Source organism: Tursiops truncatus, chromosome 10 (genome assembly GCF_011762595.2).
Source record: "Tursiops truncatus isolate mTurTru1 chromosome 10, mTurTru1.mat.Y, whole genome shotgun sequence".
NCBI classification, from domain to species: domain Eukaryota; kingdom Metazoa; phylum Chordata; class Mammalia; order Artiodactyla; family Delphinidae; genus Tursiops; species Tursiops truncatus.
Window position 1 is genome coordinate 64,682,604 of NC_047043.1, and position 27,035 is coordinate 64,709,638.

At 56.7% G+C, this 27,035-nt stretch overlaps 2 protein-coding genes and 1 long non-coding RNA gene across 10 annotated transcripts in view; 1 reads left to right on the plus strand and 2 right to left on the minus strand.

The window, feature by feature from the left end:
- On the minus strand, positions 1-17,137 carry MST1R (macrophage stimulating 1 receptor). Of its 4 annotated transcripts, none has more exons than XM_019931699.3 (21): positions 16,912-17,137; positions 14,235-15,530; positions 11,417-11,605; positions 11,214-11,342; positions 10,870-11,040; positions 10,026-10,186; positions 9,504-9,669; positions 9,254-9,390; positions 8,674-8,835; positions 8,485-8,578; positions 8,118-8,327; positions 7,870-8,016; positions 7,627-7,789; positions 7,356-7,457; positions 7,074-7,280; positions 6,716-6,796; positions 6,383-6,564; positions 6,179-6,288; positions 5,679-5,916; positions 5,230-5,366; positions 1-3,466 (listed from the first exon to the last, which is right to left on the minus strand). In XM_019931699.3, exons 1-21 carry the CDS (start codon positions 16,921-16,923, stop codon positions 3,283-3,285), a joined length of 4,278 nt encoding a protein of 1,425 aa, XP_019787258.2. In that variant the 5' UTR covers positions 16,924-17,137; the 3' UTR covers positions 1-3,282. The 4 variants fall into 4 exon arrangements, with proteins under 4 accessions (XP_019787258.2, XP_019787260.2, XP_019787259.2 ...); XM_019931701.3 differs by having other exon boundaries at positions 5,751-5,916; positions 16,912-17,136; XM_019931700.3 differs by having other exon boundaries at positions 5,751-5,916; positions 8,118-8,330; positions 16,912-17,136.
- Positions 13,020-27,035, plus strand: part of LOC141279772 (uncharacterized) — a 16,918-nt gene continuing 2,902 nt past the window's right edge. Inside the window, exons 1-2 of the long non-coding RNA XR_012334619.1 lie at positions 13,020-13,784; positions 18,244-26,749. This is a non-coding gene — a long non-coding RNA (uncharacterized lncRNA). The remainder of the gene's footprint in view (positions 13,785-18,243; positions 26,750-27,035) is intronic.
- The window catches only part of MON1A (MON1 homolog A, secretory trafficking associated), a 14,315-nt gene continuing 6,945 nt past the window's right edge, over positions 19,666-27,035 (minus strand). For 3 of the 5 annotated variants that reach the window (XM_019931713.3, XM_019931712.3, XM_019931711.3), the window contains 5 exons: positions 23,963-24,102; positions 22,248-22,733; positions 20,909-21,674; positions 20,049-20,196; positions 19,666-19,948 (listed from right to left, as the gene is read on the minus strand). In XM_019931713.3, coding sequence (XP_019787272.1) covers positions 19,808-19,948; positions 20,049-20,196; positions 20,909-21,674; positions 22,248-22,733; positions 23,963-24,102 — 1,681 coding nt within the window. In that variant the 3' untranslated portion in view covers positions 19,666-19,807. The remainder of the gene's footprint in view (positions 19,949-20,048; positions 20,197-20,908; positions 21,675-22,247; positions 22,734-23,962; positions 24,103-27,035) is intronic. The other 2 variants (XM_033864996.2, XM_073811137.1) reach the window with 2 other exon arrangements.

Genomic DNA, 27,035 nt, shown 5'->3' on the forward strand with positions numbered 1-27,035 from the left:
AGAGGCAATAAGTGTGAGAGGTGCATCCCAGGCCTTCCTGAGCCTCAGACACTCCCAGCAGTGCCCACGTCCCCCAACCCCACCCGGCAGTGGAGGGTCCTGCTCTCTCCTACAGGTGCAGGGAGTTAGTTCATGAAATGGCACCAGAGGTGGACCCGGGATCTCATGGGCTGAACCAAGGGAGTGGCGGATGAAGCCACTGTCCCAGAAAGTTCTCAGGATTTGAAATGGGGCTGTGTCTAGAGCCCTCAGGTGTGACCCCCTAGAGAACCTTTGGATCCCTGAGGAAATTCTCTGATAGGATGGGGCTTTGGCATAAGGGGAATCTCAGACCAGACTCATGGTCCCCTATCAAAGCAGGTCGGTCTACCCCATGCTTGCCCTCCAGGTGCCAGACAACAGCGACACCAGTGGGCAATCAGGAGGATGTGAGTCATCTGCTGCTTCCTCAGCCCCAGCTTCCATCCTGGCCTTCCTCCAGCCTTTATTGGCACCTGCTGGGCCCCAGCCCCACTGGAGATGAGGAGAGGAACTGACACCAGCTCTCCACAGCTCATGATGGCAATGCTGGACTCCCAAAGCCCTGGGAGAAACCCGTGCTCACGCCATCCCACCCTAGTGGCAGGCCCAGGCCCACCAGGGCCACCAGCAACCTTCTCCTTGGACCAACCATTATTCAGGCCTCCCCCAAGGCAAAGGCAGTCCAGCCTTCATTAGCCCTGGAAACCACTCAGAAAACTCCTGGTCCCCCAGCCCATCACGGGGCCGAGAACCTATCCTCCCTTCCTCTCCTTCCTGGCGGCCCAGTCAGGAATTGGAACCCTGAAGTAGTTCCAGCTCCCGACACTCCAGATGGACTTAGGACTATCAAGTGGCTCTGAGAAAAGAGTTCAGAGCTTGGGGGCTGCAGCATCAGGGACAGCGGGTGCAGCTGTGGCAAGCACCTGCTTAACTGTGTCCCCTCCCTGGAGAATCCTGGCCCTGGAGGCCCTTGGCCCAGAAACAGGACCAAAGCCCCACATTCTGGCTACACAGGAAACCTGACATCCCCTGAGCTTCTTCCGTCTCCATTCTCCGGGACTCCTCTCCTCGCTAAGCTTCCCTCCCATCCAGAGACCCCCTTCTCTCTGAGTCCCTCTCTTATGAACAGAGAAGCCCATGGTCCATACGCTGCAGAGGCCCAGTGGGGAAGGAGCCTCAGTCCAGCTTCAGTGAAGCCTCTGAGCCTTCTTCTCACTCCCCACCCAGCTCCAAGCCCCAGGTGACCCTTAGATCCCCAAGATGAGGTTAGGGCACAAGGACTACTAGTTGGAGGGATGGAGACAGTCCTTTCCAACTGGTACGGGGACCACAGCTGTGGGAATGCTCCAGGACATTCCACTCACCTCTCTCCCAGCCTCAGGGGTGACACAATGGGGGAGAGAGAGCCCAAGGGTCCCTGGCAGAGCATGCAAGGCTACAACCTCCTCTGTGCCTGCACTCACGGGCATCAGAGGTGTAGGGGTAAACAGGCAGACGGAGTCCATCTCTTCCCCTCTCCAGCTCATAGGCCCCTGATCTTCAGACCCTTGCACTTGAGCGTGAGAGTCTCCTTTTAAGCTTTACCCCTGTCCTCAGAGTCCTTTGGGTCCCCATATTTGGGCCTCCCTCTGGCCTGAGATGACAGAGTAGGCAACAGATGGGTAGAAAACAGCTAGGCAGCTCCAGTCCCAAGGAGACCCCCACTCTGCTTACCAGGGAGCTCTTGCCTAAACCCAGGGTTCCATGCATGGCAGGGCAAAGAGCTGGGGACTCAAAGGGAAGGGAGCCTACGCCCTTTAGCGTGAGCCAGGGTCTCCCAACTAATGAGATAGAGGCCATGGGGGACCCGAGCAAGAGAGAGGAACCAGGACTTCCCTGGTAGCACAGTGGTTAAGACTCCATGCTCCCAATGCAGCAGGCCCGGGTTCGATCCCTGGTCAGGGAACTAGATCCCACGTGCATGCCACAACTAAGAGTTTGCATGCCACAACTAAAGAGCCTGCGTGCCGCAACTAAGGAGCCTGCCTGCTGCAACTAAGACCCGGCACAACCAACCAAATAAATAAATAAATATTTTTTTAAAAAAGAGAGAGAGAGAGGAACCGCCATAGTGCATGTCCCGGGCTCAGTCACCCTGATACTCCAGTCATCCACACCAGCAGAGGCCAGCGACCCCCTCAGCATTGAGGGCACGGGGGAGGGATAGTACAAGGAGGAAGCTGTTCTCCTTCTCTGGTGGAGCCTGCCCCTCTAGTGGGTATTGTACAGTGGCCTTGACGAGTATAAATAGCCTAAGCAGTCTGCACCTTGAAGCTGGTGCCTTGAAAGTGTGGAGCTGAGGCCTTGCTGCTGGCTCATCTCTTTCAAGGCTGCAAGAGCAATGCTGGCAGGATTGGGGGGAAGGGGAGCAAGTCTCCATGACTTATCAGTGGCGGGGGGGTGTCGGGGGGAGTTGGGGGAAGGCCGCAGGTAGAGCAGGGAGCCCTGGAGTGAGGTTAGGGCCTGGGGAATGGGACAGGCAGACTGGGCAATAGGAGAAGCCAACCTGGCTGCTGCATATCTGGGTATTCAACCCACCCCTCTCGGTTCCATCCAAAAGCCCCCAGGACCCTGTAACCTGGATTTGGGCCTGGCCTCCCCTTCCTGTTCTCTGGAGCCTTCTTGCTGACTCAACCCCTTTCCAGCCTCAGGGTATTTGCATGTGCTGTTCACTCTGCCAAAAACTACCCCCCCCGCCCCCCCGACCGCTTCTGGCACAGTTCCCACCTGACAAAGTCTCAGCAAAAATGTCACCTCCTGGGGTGGTTTCCCTTACCTCTCTATTCATCTATCTAAGGCTATCCTCCATTCCCTCAAAGCAGCCTGTCTTTTTCTTCCATAGCACTTACCACAATTTGTAATTAAATATTTATTTGTTCATTTAATGATCTAAGGGCCAGTGGTCACCACTGAGTCCCCTGTGCCCAGCAGCCAGTTACACAGCAGACACTCCATAAATACTCACTGCATCAAGGATCCCATCACTGGCCCCCACTGGGGAGTGAGAGACCAATGTGCCTTGTAGCCCTCCTGTGCCCCTGAAGGTCAGGAGGCAGGGACAGGGACAGGGCAGAGGCCAGCCCAGAGGCAGCTTGGGGTTAACTCCCACCGCTATGCAGGTCCAACCCCCCAATGCCTGCCTGGGGCTGAGGTCACGTGGACTTTGGTGGCTCTGAGAGGGGCCGGGCCACCTATACTCCTGTGCACTGGTGGGGATGGTGACTATTCCAAGGGCATTTCTGCCTTGTCCGGGGCACCAGGGCCCACGTTCACGTAGGCCACAGGCAGCTGCACGTAGTGGTCCCCTCGCAACGCGGCCACCAAGCGTTCCACGTCCCCTGCCAGTGCTCCAAAGGTGGGTCGTGCTGCAGGGTCTGCAGCCCAGCAGTGCTGCATTACTGCGTACCTAGCGGGTAGAGGAAAACATGAGGGGCACGGTGCACCCCTACCCAGAGATTCTGTGTTATCCACCTGCTGTTAGCCCCCTGGCAGGCCACATGGGATGTAGAGCGGGTGACAGGGCCTGGTGCCTTGCATCAGCCAATTAGGGGCAGCTCTTCTCGACTGCCTTCCCACCCTGGCAGAGGTCAAATTGCCTCAGGGCTGAGAGGCTGGACTCCTGTGTCCTGTGACCTGGGTTATGTGATCTTGAGCAAGTTCCTTAACCTGTGTGTGCCTCTGGAGTCTTCTCTGATCACAGAGCTATTGGGGCATAAAGTGAGAGGATTCCTGTGAAGTTCTTAGCTTAGGCCCCGGCTCACAAGCTATCATGGTTATCATCACGTCTTCCAGGAAGGAAGCCCAGGTCCAGTGAAATGGGGATTAAAAGCCCTGAGATGTGTGGGGCAGCTCATTGCACCATGGATTCCAAGCAGAGTTTCTCTAGGTTTGTCTGTTGGGTCCTAATACATGACCCTTTATCTTGGAAATGTCATCCCTGCCTTAAATGATACTAAAAGTGACGTACACACAATAATCTCATATAATTCTCAGACCTCTGAGGGTGGTACTGTTATCATTCCAACTTCGCAGATGAGGAAACTGAAGCCCAGAGAGAAGGGACTTCCCCTGGTATGGAGGATGCCATGGTATGCCACCCAGTTTCCCCCCTTCATTCCCCCTGTGACTTCTGATGGCTCTTGGCTGAGGCCCCCTCTAGGAACTGGCCTAGGCAGAAAAGAAATGCCTCCTCCAAGCTCACACTCCTTCCTCAGGGACATCTGTAAGCAGTGACTAATGGAAGTCTGGAGCAAAGACCTGGGCCCCTTGGTCTCAATTTCAGAAAACTCTGAAGGGCCATCCCAATTACAGAGGTCCCCAGGGGATGGACTGCAGCCTCTGCTGCATCTGCATCACAGCCCAACTTCTCCCCCTACCTAGTCCTGCGTCCCTCGCCCCTAACCTACCAATAAACCCCCTGCATGTAAACCTCCATCTCAGAATCTGTTTCAGGGAGCCTGACCTGGAGGCAGATAGGCAGTGAAGTTAATTTCCCTTACTTTGAACCAGGTTCATTAGTGAAATAAATAATAAAAAGCAAAATCAAGGCAGGCAGGGCTGTGAGGAAGGGTGACTCATACCCTTCTGGAGCACAAGCTGGGTGAGACAGTAATCATCAACCACCTTTACCTATGACCTGGCTTTTCCTGTTCTAACCTCAAAGACCTCAGCACAGCTAAGGCATGCATGCTGCTTATGAAGCTGAACCACGCGACAGGCACTGATGAAACACAGCTGCTGCCATGCCTCTGGGAACAGGGAATCTGAAACTATATCCAATGAAGAAAACATTCTGATCTGGAGACGTGGAGGGGGCTAGTGTGAGAGCTAATGGAACCTTTCCTTGAGGTTAAGTAAGTGGAATAAATGGAAAACAGCCCCTCTTGGCGTGGTGAGGGGAGAAGAGTGCTGGGAAATCAAATCACTGGCCTCAACCCAGACTCTGAGTTGGGAATGGTGTTACCATGGCAACCATGATATCCCTCCAGCACCAAGCCTCGAACGGTGGTGGAACCACAGATGAGGAAACTGAGGTCCAGAGAGAGTCCCTTTCTAGGTCAACCAGAGAATCAGTCAGAGAGCCAGGCAAGAACTCTGTCTCTGGCCCCCTCCTCCCCTCCTTGTCTCTGGGGCCCAGCTCCCTCCCCATCGCCATTTCCACATACTCACAGAGAATCAGGGCAATACTCAGGCTGGGGCAGGCGCCGACCCTGGGCCAGGAAGTGCATGAGGTCAAAAGGGTCGATGTGGGGGTACGGTGGGGCACCCCGTGTCAGCAGTTCCCATAAGAGGACACCAAACGACCACTGTGGGAGGGGACAGGTGAAGGGACTCAGCTCTCGCCCTGGGGAGGACAGGTGGGCCCCCCCCAGGTCCTCTACCTCCTAGAGCCCTCTAGCTGGAAACGCCCCCAGTCAGAGCCCATTCCTCAATACTTCACAAGCATTTCCCTCTGTCCCCGCCCACCACCAGAGCCGTCCAGAGCTGGGGCTGGGCAGGGCCTGGATTGTCTGTGAGAAGCCAATGAGTTCACAGCCTCCTCTTGCCCTGACACCTGCCCAGAGGTGGACGAATGGGCTGTGGGGCTGCCCAGCGTGGGGATTCCCTGGGCTCATCACCATCCGGAGATCAATGGGCAAGGCCAAGTGTTCTCTGAGGCCGTGTGGACTCTGGGGCAGGTGGGGCCTAACCACGTCGGACTTGGTGGTGAATCTGTAGGTCTGCAGGCTCTCTAGCGCCATCCATTTGACAGGTAGGCGAGCATGGCGGCGCTGTTGGACACTGTAGTACTCCTTGTCCAGGACATCGCGGGCCAGACCAAAGTCAGCCACCTTGACTGTGAATGACTCATCCAGCCTGGGAGGGGAGAATCACACTCAGGACGGGCCCCCACCAGGCCCTGAACCCACCTGTTTCAGACCCTTACAAGGTTTCTGAGCCACAGTGTCCGACTCAAGCCTGCATTGGGCAGACAGGAAAACTGAAGCCCAGAGAGGGAAGGACATGCCCAGGGCTGCACAGCAAGGACTGGAGCATGGGCCTTCCCTGAGGCACCTTTAGCTGCACGCCCTGGTGCTCTGCCCCTTGGCTTCACCCCAACCTCACTCTGGCTGCTCACATGCAGTTCCGAGCAGCCAGGTCCCGGTGCACAAACTTCTGCTCTGCCAGGTACGCCATGCCACGGGCCACCTGCAGGCCGAAGCTGATGAGGTCCTTCACTGTGGGGCTCTGGGGGCACAGGTGGGTCAGTAGGCGAGGACGGAGCAGCTCCATCCCCAGCTGTTGCCCAAGCCCCCCAATCCAGGGCCAGCTGAGCACTGACCCGCTGGGGTGAGCGGATGAATTGGAGCAGGTCTCCGTGGCGCATATAGGGCAGCAGCACGCGGGGCAGCCCTTCAGGCGGCAGCACGATACCAATAAGAGCCATCACATTTGGGTGGTGCAGACTGCGCATGAGCAGCCCCTCACGCAGGAAGGCCTCCACCTCCTGCACCTCCGTGATGCCTGCAGAGAGGCTGGAGTCAGGCCCAGGGCAGGGAGGCCCTTTACAAGGGTCAGATGGGGAAACAGAGAAGAAAGGTCTCCTGCTCAAGGTCACTCAGAGCAGTGGTAGCACAGCAGGGACGAGTATCCTCCCAGCCTCTGCTCCACTTACGACTCAGCGACTTGATGGCACAGTGGATTTGATTCTGGGCCTCGTCTGTGTATTCTCCATGGTAAACAACTCCAAAGTGACCTGATGAGGGAGAGACAGTGAGAGGGGGCCCAGTGCCCAGGGCTCACACCATACCCTCCCACTGGCAACCAGACCTCAGAGCCCCTACTGGCCAACCTGACATTAAAGACAAGCAGCAGCTTCATGATGGCAGAGCCTGCAGCCCTCCCACACCCACGTAATCTGCACCAGAACCCACGGAAGACAGAATTCCTATTTCACAGATGAGCAAATGGAGGCTCAGAGTCCTGCTCAACTATCCCTTGAGCCCCAACCCCATCTGGCCTGGCCCCCATACCTTTGCCAATGACTCGGTCAGTGTGGGTGACTACCCACTCGTGGGGAATCAGTACATCCTTGACCTCGGCCAGGAGTGCAGAGTTCAGGTCCCCAAGCTGGATGGACTCTTTCCGCAGCAGTGGGACATGGGACCCATCCCCGTTGCCTGAGAAGGATGTTCTGTGGACCTGAGTGGTGGAATCCCGGCTATCAATGGCAGGGGCTGCTGAGGAAGAGAGGGAATGAGGGGCTGGTGGACCAGAGAGTATGGTCCCAGCTTCTAGCACCTCCACCATCTCACCAAGGCCATTTCTATAGTCAGAGCTTGAGCGGAGCAGAGGCAGAGGCATGGCTCCAGTGGTCCGGTCCAGGGATGCCAAGTCATCCAGGTTCGGAGAAAGGACTGTGGAAAAATGGCTCCTGGTAGCCAGCCACTCCAAGCTCCTAGAGGCTGACCCCTACCCAGGAGGTGTGGGCAGACCCCTAAGGCCTGGGCAGAGAGAGGATATAGGGACTTGGAGATGTCAGAGTTTGGGGGTGGGGTTGGGTCAGGATGGGAGTGGAGAGCTCACCTAGCTGTTTTCTCTGGTGGTAACTGAAGACCAGTATGGTGGCCAGTACAGCCACAAGCAGGAGCAGGGCCAGTAGGACACCGAGGAGTGTGCTCTGTGGGACCCCTTCCAGACCTGGCCGCACTACCTTGCCCAGGATGTGACACCCACCATCCACGCAGACCTGGAGGAAGGTGGCAGTTCAGGCCCAGCCTGTAGGTCCTCAACCCATGTTTCCCATAGAGGGCCAGCTGAGCTGCCTACCTGCAGTGGAGCACCATCCTTGCCAAGTTGCAGGGCGGGGGGAAGGGGGCAGACAATCACATCCCCCCGCAGCTCATGCTGGCAGCTCTCACCACCCACGGTCACGTTCACATCCACACAATCAGCCACAGCGCCCAGCCCAATGTACTGCAGAGACAGTCATGAGGGCTGGCCATTGCCCCCATCTCTTCCGGGCAGGCTGCAGCCTTAACGCTCCACTGTCTCCACCCCCTATCCTCCCCACTTACCTCAAACTTAACGGCATGCTCCTCAGGCTTCAGTGCGACCAGGTCCATGCTGGGTGGGTGGGGTGGGGCCAGGAAGCGAAAGCCAGGCAGTGTGAAGCCGGCAGCTCCATCCCCCTGGGCACTCAGGTTCCCCGTCACCCACCCCTGTGGTCCTCGGACCACGTATTCGGGCAGGCGGCACCAGTGCTGCTCCGGGAGCTGCCCCTCACACTGCTGGGTCCATGCGAGAGTGGTTAGCCCGGTATCCCACCTACAGCCACCCCAGACCCCTCAGCCCAGCATGGGCTGGGGCTGGAACTCAGGGGACTGGTGTGGCCTTCCTCCCTCCTGGCCAGTGCCCACTCGGCAGCTACCAGTGCCCACTCACCCTGTTCTCCACTGCCCTGCGCCCATCATGGAATGACAGCACGAGGTGCCACACTGAAGTCAGATGCTGGCCATGGATGGTGACGTGGGAACCACTGTGGAGGAGAGCAGGGTGGTGGACTTGGGGTGCTCTCCGAGGCTGGATCCCTCATTCTTAGGAGACCAGAGCGGGCAAGGAGGTGGCACTTACGTGTAGCCACAGTTGGGGCTGATACCCAGCATGATGGGGTCTTCCTGATAGTGGAAGTTCCAGGAGCCAGGCACTTCGGCGCCCCCCACCTGCAGGCGAATGGGAACGCGGGCGGTAGCAGCCCCGGGGGGTGTGGTACATAGAAGTTGCCCCTCGCTGACCCTGCAGAACAGGGGGATTAGGCTCAGGGGCACCCTCCATGTGATGGCTAGGCCCGACTCCTCCAGGAGCCTGCTGACCCCTCCCAATTCCTCTGTTGGTCATCTCCACAACTTGCCCATACTCCATGGGTCTGTCTGAAGATAGGGTGGTCCCAGAAAGGCCTCCAAGAAGTCAGGGAGGGAACAGGTTCCCCCCACAGCCTTGGCTGCAGCCAGTGGACTCTGTAATGGGCTCTCTTGCCATCCCAAACCACCTCTGGGCTGGAGGGAGCAGAAGACACTTCTTCCTGGACCTGTTCCCTACACTGAGTGACTGAGCCCTCCTCCCCCTGCCCTGTCGGGGATTCAAGCCCCACCTGGTGAGGGCTCCCCTACGTGGGACCCTGTGGCCTCCCATCCCCTTTCCCACTGGCACTTACCGTTTCAGCAGGCACTCAGTCCCATTGACCAGCACAGCCCGGCTGGTGCCAACAGACAGGCCTTGGCCTTCAAGGGTGAGGCAGGTACCCCCTGCCCGTGGACCAAAGAGGGGTTGTACTGCTGTCAGCACGGGTTCCTAAGAGGGCATGGAGGTGGCTTAGCTTGGAGCAGGAGGCACTCCACTCTAAACTCTTCCCTGCCCGAACTGCCCAGTTGGCCAAGGGCACAAACAAGGAAAAGTGGCCTCACCATGAAAGAGAAGCCTCGCAGCATGGAGGTGCCATCTACCCGGAAGTGCTTGCCCAGTGGCATGTTGGTCACAGTGAGGCTGACGTTGGCAGGCCCGGCTTCCTGCGTGCCCAAGGGCTCCAGTTCACACTCAAGCTCCTCTACAAAGTCCTTCCGGGGTACTTGGCTGGGACATCAGGGGAACTCAAGGTCAGCCAGGGGTCACACAGGCCTGGTTGCATGCCCACCACAAATCACAGGTCTCATCTGAGCTTGAAGATAGCATCTCTCTAGCCATGGCTTCATCCAGAGTCGGCAGGATCTGACGGGGAAGGGACTAGCTTTGCCATGACTCAACAGACAGGTAGGGCATATGTAGGCTCAAGAAGGGACAGAGATGTCCCCCCAGACAGAAAGCAACCAGAGCTACTACAGCTTGCCTCATACCTCCTTGCCCCATACAAGCAGAGGACAGGGTCTCACAGGGAAGGGGCTGCTTGGTTATCCCCATCAGGGATAGAAAGGGCAGGGACCAAGTCGTACCTGAGGTTTGAGTTGCCTTTGAGCAGCAGTCGGCAGGGACTTTGACCCACAGTGACCTGATGGGTGCCCTCAGGCACCAGACCAGGAGGATGTAGGTAGAAGTTGGAGCCACACAGGGTCAGTCTTGTGCTGCCCCTTAGGGGTCCACTGTGGGGGCTGAACTGAGAGGGGAGGAGAAGATAGCCTGAGTCCCTTTATGGGTCAGGACTCTCAGCCCTGTCTGCTTTCCCCTAAGTTTTCTTAGGGGCCACACTCCTTGCCTGCCCCACACTCCAGTCACTCTAGGTCACTTGCTTGTCCTCACTCAATACTTTTCTGCCTCTAAGTCTTTGCATGTGCCATCCCCTCTGCCAAGAATACCCTCCTTGGGACTTCCCTGGTGGCACAGTGGTTAAGAATCCGTCTGCCAATTCAGGAGACACGGGTTCAATCCCTGGTCCGGGAAGATCCCACACGCCGCGGAGCAACTAAGCCCATGTGCCACAACTCCTGAGCCTGCACTCTAGAGCCCGTGAGCCACAACTACTGAAGCCTGCGTGCCTAGAGCCCATGCTCCGTGACAAGAGAAACTACCGCAATGAGAAGCACATGCACCGAAATGAAGAGTAGCCCCCGCTCACCGCAACAAGAGAAAGCCCGTGCGCAGCAACAAAGACCCAAGCCAACGCAGCCAAAATAAATAAATAAATAAATAAATTTATTAAAAATTAAAAAAAAAGAATGTTCTCCTTGTAAACACTGAAGACATCCCAGGCCTGAGGAAGATCATGGTTAAGACCTGCTGACCTCCACCCCAGGCCCGGTTTGTCCCACACTTACCTGTGTCCTGCCAGGTAAGCCATACCTTAGTAAGCTCGGGTGGGCAATGGTCCTGTTGCCAGGAGCCAGGACAATCCTTCTGCCGGCCACACATGCCCCCACACCATCCACAGCCCATGAAACGCTGTGCCCGCAGGCAACGCCCACAGGTAAGGAAGTGGCGGCAGCCAGGGCCCTGGATAGGTACCTGGAAGACCTTGGACAAACAGGTGGCTCAGGGGTGGCTGAAGGGGGAGACTAAGCCCCTTAGACCCCCTGGTCCTACTGTAGATCAGGGTGGGGGGACCTGTGTGTCAATGCCTCCTTGGATCTGATGGAGAAGCTGTGCTCCCAACAGCCCGGCCCCGGGCCCTACCCTGCCCACCTTACCTGGTCCCCAGAGGCAAAGAGCAGGTGGTCCCCAAGGCGACTGACATCCCGATGCACAGGCTGCCCATTGCTGCCCAGTGAGAAGTTGGACACGTACAGCAAGTAGTTGAGAGACCTGGCCAGCTCCACCTGGGACAGGTCGGCTGTGAGCAAAATGGGAACGGGGATGCCGGGACAAGGGGCCGTGGAGATGAGGGACCTACCTGCAGGATGCGCCCATCGGCTGTGCCCATGTGGGCCACTGTGACATTGTTGAGACGTGTCACGTGCAATGCAGTGACCTGCGCTGGTCCTAACAGCCCGTTGAATAGGTCCACCCGTAAGAGGCTGCTGCTGACCAGCAGAGGGAAGTGGCGGCAGCTGGTTTTGGGGCTGGGAGCCACCAGGCCAGGCTGGGGAGGGTCAGGGAAGGAGTCAGGGCTCATCTCCATGAACTGACCCCTTGGGGCTTCTGTCAGTGACCACAGCAGCCTAAACTCCCACCCCTCACCTGGCCTGGCTGGAGAAGGCCCCAGTCCTGCCAGTTACCCCACTGCCTCCATGGGGCTCTCAGATGTAGCAAGGCCAGGGAAGAAGGCCAAGGCTGGAACGCTGGCTCCCCCTACGCCTTGCCCTACCCTGCCATGGCCATTCTCATAATGAGTTACTGAGTTTTACAGAGCCAACCCCATTCTGTCCTCACAGCCACGCTGTAGAGTGGGTTCTCTCATCACCCCCATTTTATAGATAAGGAAACTGGCTCAGAGAGGTTTGTTCACATGTCAAAGGCCTTATCGCCTCTCAGAAGACGAACCAGGTCGGAAGTCTGAGCTCCTGACCAGAGTCCTCTCCTGCCCCCTGCTGGTCCTGCCCTGCACTTCAACAAACCCTGTCCCCTCTTCAGCCTTCAGTCTCTCCACCTGCTTAAGGGGCTGAACTCTGAGGTTAACTGGCCAGCACAGGGTTGGTAACGTCGTCCTTCTCCCTCAGATGCCAAAGGTCTTTCTGTACCTCCAGCTTCTACCTGTACTTCCTTCAGGGTACGGGAGGGATAAACCAAGGCCTGAAGGCCCGGGTAAGAGGAGACACTGATTTCTCCCCTGCTCTTAGCAGGTGGGTGTTTGGGGGACACTCAGTGCCCCAGTGCAGAGCTGTGGAAGCTTCTAGGAAACCAGGCAGTGAGGGTATGGATGCAGGGTATTGGAGCTGGGTGCAAGGTGGAGGCAGGGCTCTGTAGCCCAGTAGCTTGGGACCCTCCCTTGCCAACCCTAAGGGTACTCCTCAAGGCTGATGGAAGGCCCCTATCAGACTAAGTATGCTTAACTCAGTCCTGAGACCTCAGTGCTGATTATAAGTCTTGGGAACAAGACCTCAGCATAGAGCTGGGCTCTGAAACTCCACACACTGGGTCTATAGGGTGGGTGGGTGGGGACTGGGACTCTGTCCTCACTGGAGGTGAGTAAAAGTCCTCGCCCTAGCAGGAAGCCAGCCAGGTGTTTTCAGTATGACTCAGGGACAGGTGGGGCTGTGGGGTGGAATAGAGGCCCTACCCTGGTCAGAGCTGCACCGCTGCCTGTTTGCCCCTGGGCTCCAGGGCTTGAGATTAGTCCTTTTGGAGCCTTGCACTGCCAAGTCGTGCTGGGTGTCTTCTGATCCCCTGACCACTAGCCAAGTCAGGGAGAGGTTCTGACTCCCCAGAGAGAAGGAGAGGAGAGCAGTCAGGGCTGCCCAGACCCAGACTAGGGATCTCAACCCCTAGGGCCTCCTCAACCCAGAGGGAGTCAGTTGAAGGAGGGAGGCAGAAGATCCCCCCACCCCTCATTGTGTGTAAATTCTCTCCCACCTCTGGGGCATCAATCAGAGCGAAAGGAGTCAGTGAAGAATATCACAGAAGGGCCAGAGCCCCAGGGCAGCCAAAGACTCAGAGAGCAGTGACTGTGGGTTAGCTCCGTGAAAGGCCACTTGTCCAATGCCATTTGTTTGTTCGTTCACCCCATTTCCTTGGCGTAATCTCTTGTAACGTAGGGTGGGACTGTTTCAATGGCTTCAAGGGATACGGTTTTGGGTTTGTCATCAGGGAAGCATTTTAAGGAATGTCCTCTTACTCTCTGCTCTAGCTCCCTGACACCATGGCTGAAGAGAACCTGGGTAGGGTCTGCAGGAAGGAGCACCTAGTTCAACATAGGCTGGGAGACCTCCTGCCTGGGGTGAGAAGGGCCCCATCTATGGTGAAAGTCTGGGACTCCTACATGGTGAACCAAATCCAACCAGCCCCTCCTAGGCCTTTACTCATCCCCAGATGTTTAGTTGCTTGCACAAGACCGGGGTGAGCCTCCTGGAATTTACTAGAGCCAAGCCACCTTCTCACTATGTCTTGAATCCTCCCCCAGTCACCCCATGGAGAACGATCAGGGGTGAGTGGGTCCAGAAAGCCCAAGGCATGCAGGCTCTCTGACAAGCCCCCATCTTCCAAGGCCCGGAAGGCTCTCTGGAACAGGGGTGGAGGGGAGCATTCTCTGACAACTCCTGCCCCACCCTCTTGAGAAAGCAGAGCAAAACAAGTATTCCCGCAGGGAAAGCGAAAACGTGTTGGTGAGTAGATGTGAGTCTGGGTGAATTTGTGAGTATCTGCCTGTGGGGGGGAGGGTGCTGTTTTTTTGTGTGTCCCTAAGGGTATATGTGGTGGGCAGGTAGGAAGGGACAACCATCGTTGTACCCAGAGTTTGGAAGTGTGCCTGGTAGAGAGACAGTTATGATGTAATCCAATTTTCACATAACAAGAGAAATTACCTAAAAAAGCAAGGGGCCACGGTAAGTGAGAGGGTGAAAGAGCAAAATGGTGTAGCAACAGGGTCTAGCCTGGCTGGGAGATGAGCTTCCAGTGTGGCCTTTGTTTGGCTGATTCCCTCACACCACCCCCTAAGAAACTGGGTGGAAGAGAAAACTTCTCCCTGCCTGCCCTCCCCGTCCCAGATCCTCTCAGTGCTGGAAGAGAAGCATGTGCACACTGCTCACAAGTGAGGGCCCTTTCTTTCTGCTCACCGGGTCAGGGCAAAAACTGGGCAACTGGAAGAAGTCGAGGCCTCGCCGGAGGCCAGGGTGGACAGGAGGCTCACAACAGCGCTCCACACCCTGCTCGATGAGAGTGTCCAGCAAGTCTACAGGGAACGCACAGACGACAGAGTTGGGATCCACACCTGGGCCGCTGTCTCTGCTAGCCGAGAAGACCCCGAATAGCACTTCCTGGCCCTCAGCGATGCTCAGCTCAGTGGCCAGTCGCCCGCCCACTGGAGCAGCATGGGCCGCCTGCAACACCGGGTAGGGCTGTGCGCCCTCATGGGCCGCGCGTCGCCGGCGTTTAGGTGCAAAACGGCAGTCGAGGACCAGCTCGCGGTAGTCGCCCAGGTCAGTCTCGACAGCGCTGAGCCGTACCAGGCGCGTGTGTAAGGCGCCAGGAGCATCTACCACGTTGGCTGGCTGCACAGTCAGGAAATAGACGAAGGCTCCTGCACGGAAACTGTACACGTATTCGATGCGGTAGGAAGCCAGGTGCTCAGGCATCACTGACAGTGCTGCAAAGCCTGGTGCAAATCCTGAGGCGTCGGCCTTGAGGCGCCGGATGGACACTGATCGTGGGCTGAAGCTGGCGGCCACCGCCGAGTCCAGTGAGGATGCCACGTAGAAGTAGGAGGCATGACCCTGCTCAACCACGGTCATGAGGGTGCCCAGCGGGCTGGCTACACAGTCGGGACAGTCCTCCGGATGATTGTGGTGCGCCGAGAAAAGGCAGACTGGTGGCGCCAGGTGCAGGGCTGTCCCGCGGGGCTCTAGCTCATGCAGGAAGCAGCGTCCCCGAAGGCTGGAGCCACAACTGATCAGTGCAGGCAGCACCGGCTCCAGCACCAGAACCTGCGCATCTGTGTCTCCCGGTGGGCCGTGGGGGCCTGGGCCACAGGCCGCACACGTTTGGCAGCCAGGGGCCCCAGCAGGGCCGGTGGCCAGGCTCTCAACTGGCTGCAGATCAGGCCCAAGCACATGCAGGCGATTACGTGTGGCCACGAACACGGCACTCCCTTCCCTGCCGCCCTCGTAGGTTGCCACAGCCTGTACCGGCCGGCCAGCCGAGAAGCTGGGCACCAAGTACTCCACGTCAAAGTCGCAGGAGGCAGCATAGGGGATGCGCGGGCACTGCCAGGACCCTCCCGTCTCGGGCACCGCCGGTAGAAGCAGCAGCAGCAGTAGCAGCAGTAGTAACAGGAAGGGCTGCAATGGCGGCGGGTGGAGCTCCATCGAGGCCCAGATGGCGGCCCGCGGAGGTTCCTGCAGGCCCGGGCCTGGCTGGGAGCCAACGAGAAGTCTGGGTTTGGACAAGCGTCGAGCGCCGGTCCTGGGAGCCCTGGGGCACCGACCCCACCAGGACTCCTGAGATGCCCGCCGCCTTCTCCTGCCCTCGGGTCTGAGCACCTGGCGCGGGCGTACACACACGCAGAGACGCCGGGGCTTGGAGCAAAGTCTGAGTGCCAGGGGCGGGGCGGACGGGGCCAGGGTGTGGGGGCGGGGACGTGGGCGGGGCCTGCTCTATGGCGGGGCCTGCTCTATGCCTGGCCTAGCCCAGCCCTTCTGCCTGTTCGACTTTCCTGGCCTTCGGAAGCCTGGGTCCTACACCTACACTTGGTCCCCTTTTTCTCAGTGGCCTGTGGGTGGGTGTGCGTAGAGTGGCCTGGAGAGAGGTTAAGTAGATCTGAGCTGTCCCGTCCTGCCCCCCACGACCGACTGGGCGAAGTGAGGGGGCGTGTTGCCCCAGCGCATTTGAGGACCACCTGGCCTATTTCTTCTCTTAGCGCCAGGATACAGCAACATCCTCAGACACTCGTTCCAGGCAGGGCCTGGGGGACCCACTGTGTGGGAAACAGAGGCCAGGAATGTGTGGAGAACCAGAGGGAAGGTGTGGAGAGACCTCAGGAGTGGCACTAGCCTCTGTGGGCAGAGACTATCCCTCTGTGGGCCTGCCCTGGGTTGACAGCGACAGGATGGTGTCAGCATGGTGCATTGCATCCCGCCTGCCCAGGGCAGGTGGGATTTATAAGATGGGGCCAGCCCTGTTGGCTGGACATTAGAGTCAGAGGAGAAGCAACTTATGTGGAGGCCCAACCCTAGCTCTGGTCTGTCCACTGCTGCCTCAGTAGGTGGAAGCTGTAGGATGGGGACAATAAAACACAAAATGTTGGCCTTCATTCCTGGCTCTGCTCCAGGGCCTCCCTGATATGAGGGAAACATGGGCTTTGGCTCTCAGGGCACCTCTAACCTGCTCTGTAAGCCATGCTGGGCCTCAGCCTCTCAGTCTCTGAAATGAGGGTGCAGTTCTCGCTAGGTGGTTACCCAGAGTTCTCTCTCCAGGCTGTGATATATGCAGGGCAGGGATAGGGGAGTCAACTCAGTTCTGCTCTTGCCATCTCTCAGCATCTGCTCCTTGGTAACTTGGCTCCCCGCAACACTGGAGGGGGGCCCTGGGGTACATCCTTAGCCTGACATCCCCTTCAGCCAGGTGGGCCTGGACCCTGGAGGGAGGGAAAGCATCACAGGGTGGCCCATGGCTGAGGTCTGAGGGACCTGTGAACTGTGAGTCCCAGAGCTTTGGAGGGTAACGGGTGGGGGTGGGGAGAGGAGCCCTCAGCCCAACAGGATTCAGCCTGACCCTACAAGTATCTCCTCTACTCACCATCCAGCCCATACTCCTTGTTCTTCCTTCCAGGAGCACCCTTTTCCCTTCCTTCTCTTGTAACTTAGGTGGTATCTCCTCCAGGAAGCCTACCTGATCCAGGCGGTGACAAGTCCATCTTGTGGGTCCCACAGACCCTGTGCTACACCTACCCCAGCACAGTTTACTCTGGATACCTGACTCCCCCCATCTCCCATTCCTAATGCTGGACTCCCCTACCCCTCCAGGCTGGAGCTTAATGAGCATCTGGTGACAGGGTGGAAACAGCACGGGGGCGGCCACACCCAGTGCTGGGAGGATACCGTGCCTGAGGCAACATAAAAGGCACTCCCTTCGCTAACCAGAATTGGCCCGGAAATGAATAAACACACATCAGAAATTATGGCACCATTCCTGTGTTCCACAGTCAACATGTCTAAAGATAGTCATGCAGGGCAAAACTGATATGAAACATTCCCTGCCCGGCGCTGAGACATGGGTTCTTGTGGCCCCTATTCTGCCTCAGGACATTGGGAGAGACTTATAGAGGTTGGGAGGAAACCTGAGGGGTCCTCCCCGTTCACCTGTTTTGGGGGTGGATGTGCAGCAGTCAACAGTTGGTTCTCTGCTGCCATCATGTGGCCAAGTTGTTGGCTGCCCCCAGGCTGGCATCTCCTCTGAGGTAGCCTTGGTCTTTGACAGCAGGCATCCACAGAGTGCCCCTTCCTCCCTCCTCATCCACTTGGTCTGTGGGAGGGGGGCAGGCAAGCCATGTGGGTGAAGTCAGCTAATGGAGCCTTGCAGTGCCGAATACAAGCACTTTCTCAAGGTGAGTTCACAAGGCCTGGCCCACGTTCAGCTAAGGACCTACCCCACTGCCCTTGCATTTGTCACCCTGAAGGAGTGCTAGCTACTTTGCCCTCTTTGGGCTCTCACTCCCCTCTGAACACTACTCCAGAGAACTAGTGCCAGCCTCTTTCTCCAACGCAAAGAGATCATCCTAATGACAGCAGGGGGACCTCTGTAACCACAATATGACCATGTCACTCTGCAGCTTTAAAACATTCTGTGGCTCCCCACTGCCAGACTTTTACCTGGAGTTTGAGAACCCTAGGCTTTAAAGACTCCTCCAGCTTCACTGTTACCCAGTCGGACAAGGTTCTTTACCATACCAGGTTTCATACCAGGTTCATCCCTTTGCACATGCTCGTTGCTCCACTAGGAACACCTTTCCTGTTTGTCTGTTGTCCCTTCCTTGCTCCCCAAACAGGTAAACCCTGCACTCTTAGGTGCCTACTGTCCTAGGTATACACACTTATCTAATTGTGACTATCTCTTCCCACCCCCACCCAGAATAGGTGCTGAACGGCAAGAAGCTGGAAGCCCTGCAAGGATCAGGGTAGCCAGCAGGGACACCTGGAGGCTGACCACTGACCAGAACACCGGTAGCAGTCAGAGACAGCTAGCCTGGCATCACCCTGGCCCCAGAGGCAGTGGTTTGGTGCCCTTTCCAGGATTCAGGGAAGGAACAGAAACAGCAAGCAGACAGAAAAGAGACCCAGGGCATGTGGGCAGTGTGAGCAGCACCCACCAAGCCTGTGGCTGCTCCAGAGGGGCTTTGGGGTCTGGGTATGGCCTGCTGCCATACCCATTCTAATGTGATCTGGGGTGGGGCCAAGGGCAGGCGCTGTGCTGCCATTTCCTGGGACAGTAAGTGACTCATTCCAGTGCATCCTTGGCCTATGCCACCTACAAAGACACATTTTCCAGCATGGGTTGGTTTTAGTGGCACCGTATCTTGCTCCAGCACTCAGAGACTGCATGAAGGTGATTCACTCTATAGTCTGAAGACCATATTCCATGGACACTATTCTCCCAAACACTTCCTAGGTCTTCTGTTCCCCTGGCCAGTGAGATGGTTCAGTTGTGGCATAACTGGGAGAGTCCCCAGCAGGAAGGTAGAAGCTTTCTGCACTGTGCCTTGGGCTCTGTCCTAAGAAGGTCTCATGGTAGAGTGAATGGGGCTGGGCCTTCACTGCTGAGCCTCCTGGGATGTTCCTAGTGACCCACGTAGGCTGGGCCATGCCAGGGAACAGGGTGACTGAAAAGAGCATCAGCCCTTCTTAGGGCAGGGTCCACTCCAGCCCCGGAGGTCAGCTGGGTCTTCTTTCAGGTCCTCTGGCTCACTCCTGGGGGCCATCCTAAGGAATGTGCTGGCTAGAGGTAGGGGAGCTGAGGTGGACAGCCTTCATGAGGAACCCTAAGCTGGAATAGTTTCCCCAGAGGCCTACAGCTATAGTGAGGCTGGACTCTGAATTTGTGCTGAACACTGGGCCACCTCACCAAGGGCTCCCACCCATGCCCGGGCTCAGACTCTCTCCACTTGACTGTCCCTGTCTTACTCAGCTCAGCCCCTGCTGAAATACAGCAGTCCATTAAGCAGAGCCACAGTCAGGGCTCCCAGGTGGTTGGGTGGTCCTTCAGGCCATGCAGCTGGGAATCCCACCTAGGAGTGACAGGGGAGGCACCAGGGGCTCAGACTGAGTGTGGGGTGGGGCATCGCGGGAGGTTGGTCGTGGTGGGGAAGGCCAGTGGGGTCCTAGAGAACACTTTACACGTGGCAGGACTTCAGCTGAATGAAAACAGCCCCAGCCCAGGGGCCAACTCTGAGCACATGTGATGCTGTGCATGGGGAAGCATGGGCAGGGCCTAGGGAGGAGGATCCAGCGTCTGTGTGTGAGTGAGAGTGAAGGAACCAGTGACAAGGCCCACAAGTGTCTTCCCCAAAGCACTTTAATGCACACACCAACCCACAGTCCCTGCCTGCTGCCTGGGCCAGAGGCCAGCCCCACCTGGAAGCTCCCATGGCTTCCACAGCCTGGTGTGCCTAGGAGGGCCGAGCCCACACACATTCTCATCAGTATGTGAGGGGCGTGAGGATGAAGAGGCGGTCTTCTTCTTTGCGGATCCAGCGCATCAGTTTATGGATGGCACTGACGGCCGACGCCTTGGTCCCCAGGGGGCTGTAGCACATGTAGAGCTCAAAGGCGCCTGTCACCTGGAGGAAGGGGGCACAGGGTGGTCATCCAGATTAGACAACCCTTGTGGCCCTTGCCCAGGACCCCGATGAAGCCCAGCCCATCCCAGGGCTGCCTTACCCAAGCCAGGAGGTTCTCGTTGGGGCCCGTGTAGTAGATAGTCTTGAGTGGGCGGGAGGCATTGTGGGCGCGGCTGTGCAGGTACTGGTAGAGGCCCAGCAGCCGCTCCTGCTCCTCTTCACTGGTGTACGGGGCCTCGATCTCAGGGCTGGAGATGGGGGAGTGGGTTCGCAAAGGAATGACTTCCACTGGCTTCTCTGGAGATCCAGAAACACCTATTCCTGGCCAGGGAGACTCCACCATGGGTCCTACCCTCCAAATGCCCCCCCACCCCAGGACAAGGCATTGTCTCCTCACCACTGAAGACTCCCCAGGACAAAGCTGGGCCCACCCAGACTGGAGCCCTGTTCTCCCCTCTCCCCCAAGTTCATGGCATCTTTGGTGACCCTCCCTTGGAGAAACCAATCTGGGTTTAGGTGTCCTAGACAGAGTGACAGGTCTGAGATGAAGGAAAAGTGAGCCAGGAACCTTCTGGACCAAAAAGGGGTAAAAGGAGGATAGAAGATGCCTCATCTGGCCCCAGCCCCTCTGCTGGAGGAGGAAGTGGAGGAGTTGTGCATCCTGGGCTGGACCAAACTGACCAAACAGAGGAGACCTCTGTTCCAGCTTCCTTCCCTGGGTGTATTGGGTATTTCAAGGCCTTATGGGAAATGACTGAAGTAGAGAGGTGTATGCTGATGGGGAGTAGGGTGATAGGGGGTTTGGGGCCCTGGTATCAGAGTCAAACAGACACAGCAGGTCGGTCCATTCCCAGAGGGGTCATCAGCTTCAGGACTGCATCAGAGCTCAGGCCCAACCAGCCGCCCACCCCCCCCACGCCCTTGTCTCCCTCAAGCAGTCTCCCCAAGGCCCTCCCTCACCTGGTGAAGAGTCCCGAGCTCTTTGACTTATAGAGGAAGTGGCGCAGGTCAGGGATGCCCACTTGGGAAACACTGTAGTAAGGTGTGCGCAGTGCCTCCCGCAGCGCCAGGTGCGCTCCGCGCTTTCGCAGGCGCTCCTGAAAGCGGCGGCGGCAGTCAGACACTGCAAAGAAGTCCTCACGGTCGGTGGAGACGAGCAGCAGGCAGAGATCCGTGTCAGGCTCCAGGTACGAGATGTGTGCGTGGAAGAAGCCGGCTGCGTTGAATTTGGGCAGGCACACGGGCGTCCAGGCCTCGCCCTCGCGGAAGGACGAGGAGGAACTTATGAGGTTGAAGAGCAGGTGCAGGTCGATGGGGTGCAGGAATTGGTCCTTGCGGCGCACAAGCGCCACGAGCTGGTTGCGCGCCAGCAGGATGGAGAAGACGAGGCTGCGGGCGCGCGCCTGCTGCAGACTGGCACTCACGACGTCGCGCACGGCCGCCGCCAAGGGCAGGCAGCGCGCCGCCCCCATCAGGAAACTGGGGTCTCGCGCCATGAGCTGCAGCAGGTTGTCTGTGATGCGCTCAGAGCCCGAGAGCAGGCGCCGCAGGTCATAGTTCTGCTTCTGCTGGAAGATGTGGCTCAGCTGCGCACCCGTAAGAAGGCTCAGGATCTGGTAGTAGATGTAGAGCAACTCTTGCGCCAGTTCCTGTGCCGACTGCCGCGTGCGGGCCACCGCCACCAGCACCAGTGGGCTCCGGCGCACGAATACTACCTTGTAGCCATCTGATGGGACCGATGGATAGGGGTGGTGTCAGCTTCAGCCCTTCTCCGGAAAGCCCTCCCTGAATGGCCTGCCCTAGCACCCTCAGAGCCCCGCTTTCCACAATCTCTCCACCTCCCCTCAGAACTGTGCACACAGAGGGGGCTTCAGGATGAAAGAAAAACAGATGCCCATGGGCCCCCCTTTCCCCCCCTTTCCCCTTTCCTGCCACTTGTTTCACAGACTGGGACCAGCTAAAATGCAGGAAGCACTTCAGAAAGACACACATTCTTGGGCTAAGTGGCAAGAGCTGGGTGGGGCTCAAGACCTGGGATTATTTTGGTTACCTCCCCCAGCTTCTCACCTTCTCCAAGGGCAAAGCCCATGTGCGAGCCACCTTTGGCCCCCACAACAGCCCTATGAGGCAGTCAGTGTTGTTTTCCCGTGTTCAGATGAGGACCTGGGGCTCGGTGAGGTGGAGGGACTAACCTTGGTCACACAGCACATCCCAGCCCTCTAGTCCCTGGGAGTCCGAAACCTGGTATGGTCTCTCCTGGCCAGGGAGACCTCCTGGCACCCCCCTCCTGGTGGCTCACCTGCATGGATGGAACGGATGGCATTCTTGTCAGCCTCCAGGAAGGACACCAGGGCCACCATGACACCCATGGTGCTGGAAAGTGCCTCCTCTGACCCATAGCGGGAGTACACAGGCTTCCCCGCCTCGCTCAGCACGAAGACATGCTTCTGGTGCAGGCGCCATGCCTCAGCAGTCTCCTCCTCATCCCCTTCACCAGTGCCCTCTCTTGGGGGCTCTGTGGCTGGTCGCCCAGCTGCCCCTGGGGACTCCGGCCAGTCCTCAGAGCTTCCTGGAAGCATCTCCTCCTGCAGGTCTCGGGCGACACCTGTCAGCTGGGTGCTCAGCTCACTGAAGTCCTGGCTGATCTGGCGCATGTCTGTAGGCAGAGGTGGAGGACCACCAGCACCCTCCTTGGGGCTCTCCCCAGAAGCCACCCCATTCTCTGATTCTGTCAGGTCCTCATAGGAACGGGCATGGACGAACATGGCACCCTCCTGTCCGGCACCTGCCAGCCAAAAGCACTGGTGTTTAGAGCAGTAGCTTCTGGCAGACCACCTCACCAGCAAGGTGCCCAATACAGTACTCTGCCTGTCCTGATGAGGTAAGCCACTGTTCCTTCTGGCTACAAGTCATGCTCTGCTGTGACTTACAGCCCACCAGCCTCCTCCCCTCACACTGGGAATAAGACCCCAACCCCTCAAGGCTGCGGTGGTAGCCAGTATCTGCCTGCCCCTCTCACTCTCATCTCACAGCCCTTCGTGCATCTGCTCTTTGGATATCCCCACCTACCTCAGGGCCTCTGCATCTCCTGTTCCCTCTGCATGGAAGGCACTCCCACCTCTTTGCATGCCAGCTCCCTGTCACACTTCAGCTCACAGCAAAGATGTTAGTTGTCCCTGTCACCTGACCCCCAAACCCAGGCACTCTATCATATCCCCCTCCTTGACTTCTCTTGCGGCACTTATCAGTTATTGCCCTTCTCCCCAACTGCAGTGGGGTTCCCCCTCATGGGCAGGAACCTGGTTTTTTGCTGCTGTGTTCCCAGCACCTCGCCCTGTGCCTGGAATACCTCCTGTGCTCAGCAAATCTCTCTCCCTGGGAGAAGGCTCCCTGACCCTGCACAGGGACCCATGGTTCCTAACCCCCTCCACTGGAATGCTCTCACTAGCCTGTGGCTCCCCCAAGGCAGGGACAATGTCAGTTTTCCTTTACTGATTTTTTTTTGGACAGAAGAGTTCAAGAGATATGTTTTGAGTCTCTATTATGAGTTCAACACTGTACCAGGCATTGGGGATACAACAGCTCTGTGCTCAAAGAGCTCACAATCTTGTAGACAAGAAAGATGGGCAATACATACACACACAAATAAGACTACAAAATAACTAGTGTTCTGTGCAGAGCATGGTCAGGGCAGGCCTCTCTTGTGAGGAGGTGACATTTAAGTTGAGAGCTGAGGGAGAGAGAAGGAGCCAGGGAGGTACCTGTAGACACAGGAAATAGGAGAAGAGCCCACACTGGTGGCAAGACAGCACAGGGCAAGTGGCACAACATGAAGTGGAGAGGAAGGCCAGATGCACACTGAGCCTGGATCCTTGCAGTATCCCCAGCACATGACAAATAGCTAACAAGTGAGCATGCATGAATGAGTGACAGTGAAAGAGTGGTTGGGAATCCCGATTGCCCTCGAGGCTGCTCTAGCTGTAAGCTGGCTGGGGCTGCGCACCCTGCCCATACCTGGCTCCATTCCCTGGGCCAGTCCTGGTGTGGGGCTCTCAGCTCTCTCCACACTCTGCCCATCAGAAGGAGCCAACGTGCCATCAGGGCCTTCGCTGCTTCTCTTCCTCTGCATGTCAGCAGCCATCCCTTGGGCTCTCCTGTGGGGCAAACAAAGGCATCATTGAGGGTAAGCGGGAAGGTGCTAGTGGCAGGAGTCACTGGCATAATTAAGAGTGGTTAAGTACAGGAAAGTATCCCTCACCAGGACCCAGCTAACTCAAACCTCTGGGGAATGGGTTCTGAATATTCCCTTCTAAAGAAGCGTGCCGTTCTCTTTCTGATTATAAAAGAATGCATGGGGGACTTGCCTGGTGGTCCAGTGGTTAAGACTCTGTGCTCCCAATACAGGGGGCCCGGCTCAATCCCTGGTCAGGGAACTAGTTCCCGCATGCTGAAACTAAGAGCAGCATGCTGCAACTAAAAGATCCCTCATGCCACAACTAAAGATCCTGCATGCTGCAATGAAGATCCTGCCTGATGCAACTAAGACCCAGTGCAGCCAAAATAAATAAATAAATATACTTTTTTTTTTTTTTTTTGGCCGTGTTGGGTCTTCGTCGCTGCTTGTGGGCTTTCTCTAGTTGCGGTGAGCAGGGGTTAAGCTTTGTTGTGGTGCGCGGGCTTCTCCTTGCGGTGGCCTCTCGTTGCAGAGCACGGGCTCTAGAGCGCAGGCTCAGTAGTTGTGGTGCATGGGCTTAGTTGCTCTGCGATCTTCAGGATCTTCCTGGACCAGGGATCAAACCCGTGCCCCTGCATAGGCAGGCGGATTCTTAACCACCGCGCCACCAGGGAAGTCCCTGTGTCGGGTCTTAGTTGCGGCACTCAAGCTTCTCTCTAGTTGTGGTGTGCAGTGTTTCTTTCTCTCTCTAGTTATGGCACGTGGGCTTAGTTGCCCCGCGGCATGTGGGGTCTTAGTTCCCTGACCAGGGATCGAACCTGCATCCCCTACATTGGAAGGCGGATTCTTTACCCCTACAAGTTCCAGGGAAGTCCCAGTCCCTATGTGGATTTTTATGTAATCCTGATCACTCTTCTCTGAGGCAGGCACTCTTGTCAGACAAGCTTTATATATGAAGAAACTGAAGCTGAGAGAGTGTAAGTACATTGTCCAATGTCACGACAGGAAAGAAGCGCTGGAGCTGGTAATTGAAACCATTCTGTATCCTGATATCTTCCACTGTACATCCTACCATGAACATTTCTCCATTCAAAACTGAGTTGACAAATCAGTTCTTTTTGATATTTAGACATTTACTATGAACAAAGTGAGTCAGAGTAAACAGGCCTAAGCCTTGCTTTTCTCCTTGCATTCTGTACCTTTTGAATTTGGCACCAGGGCTCACCTCTCCAGTTAAAAACAACTATGGACATGTCGGTTCTCAGTGCCCATTTGATGGACACTAAGGACAAACTCAGCCTGATCTCCCAGTCCTTCTGCAGCCTCAGGGCCAGGTGGAGGTGGCCAAGAGTGGATGTCAGGGATAACGAAGTTGGGTGGCTCTCTTGGGATCAGCCTCTAAGGTCCCTTAATGTCAGGCTGAAGGGTCTTCATTTGGCAGGCAACAAACAATCCATAGGAGAGGGGTTCCATCTGAGGCACTAACCCTTTAGGGAATAGAAATTTGGCTGGATGGGCTAGAAGGGCAGCGAAGACTAGTCAGAGACTCATGAGGAAGGCACTGCAGGCAGGCCAGGGGCCTGGGGGGGACTGGTGTTAGTGTGAGCAAAGCAGACTCTGTCCCTGCCCTCCTGGAGCAGAGTCCATAGGGAATAATTGAGGCTTGTCCCTTACTAGCTCTGTAACCTTGGGCAAATGACTCCACCCTGAGCCTGGCATGAAGTAGGTGCTCAAAAACGTTCATGAGAAGAGTGATTTCAAAACAGTGTCACCAGCACTAGCATTTGTGTGGCCCCCGCTTACCTGTGTCTAAGAACTCTCTCCGACCACAAGTTCCTAGCGGGCAGCTCCTGCAAGTGTACCCAAAGAGTTGATTTTCAAGCTCTTCTGTCATCTTTGTTGTAAGCTATGGAATCCTTTCTTCAAATTAATCTTGTAAAGCAGTTCAATGTGCAAAACAGACAGAGAGGGAGGCAGGGCCAGAGACTGGCCTGATGGCCACGCCCCCACTGGTCCCAGAGCACCACAGAGTTAAGTGGGGGTTGGGTACCACTGGTCAACAGCATCACCCCACACAGAGTGCCCTTTGAATAATCTTCAAAGGAAGATTATTTGGGAGAACATCTACCTTTTGGGATTTTCTAGGCCACCAGTCCTGTCCATCAAGACAATCAAGAGTGATGGTTCCCAGCGAGCGTCAGAGCCCAGAAGACCAAGGTGTGGTCCACCTTTTCTGATGAAGAGTAATTAAGAAGCTGCATGCCCTCAACAGGAACCCGGGGAGGCATCCAGAAAGGTCTCCTCTGAGACTGAGACCAAGAGGAGCAATCCAAAACAGGCCAAAACAGCCACCGCAACACCACGGAGCCCAGGGCAGTGGGTGCTAAGGAAACTAGGGCATGTCCAGATCTTGAGCAAGAAGACACAGGCCACACGAGAACCTTGGAGACCATTATTTTACAAGCTAACCTAAAAGCCCGGTTGGGGTCTGCATTGCTGTGTAAAGAGAGAGCGACTCCAGAGAGATGAGTCTGTCCATATATAGGCAGAGGGCAAGCTGCTACTGCCAGTCCTGGGGTTGTGGCCAGGGCTTCTGGACCTGGCTCCTTGGATGGAGGCCTGGATTGGTATGTGCTTTTTTCTGAGGAGAGGGTCCAGAACAACTACTTTAAATGGGAATGCCCTACATTTCTATGTGTACTCACTTTCCCACTCCCCTAGTGGAGAGCTTCACATCTTCTCTCTTCTCAAGCTTCCACCATCTTCTCCAATGCTCACCCTCAGCACTATCAGTGATAACCTTACCTTCTATTTCACTGAGGACATGGAAGTCAGCAAAAGAGAACTTCCAAGATTCCCACTACCACCTCACCTCACCTGCCAGACTCTGCCTTCCTCCTTCTTACTAAAGAT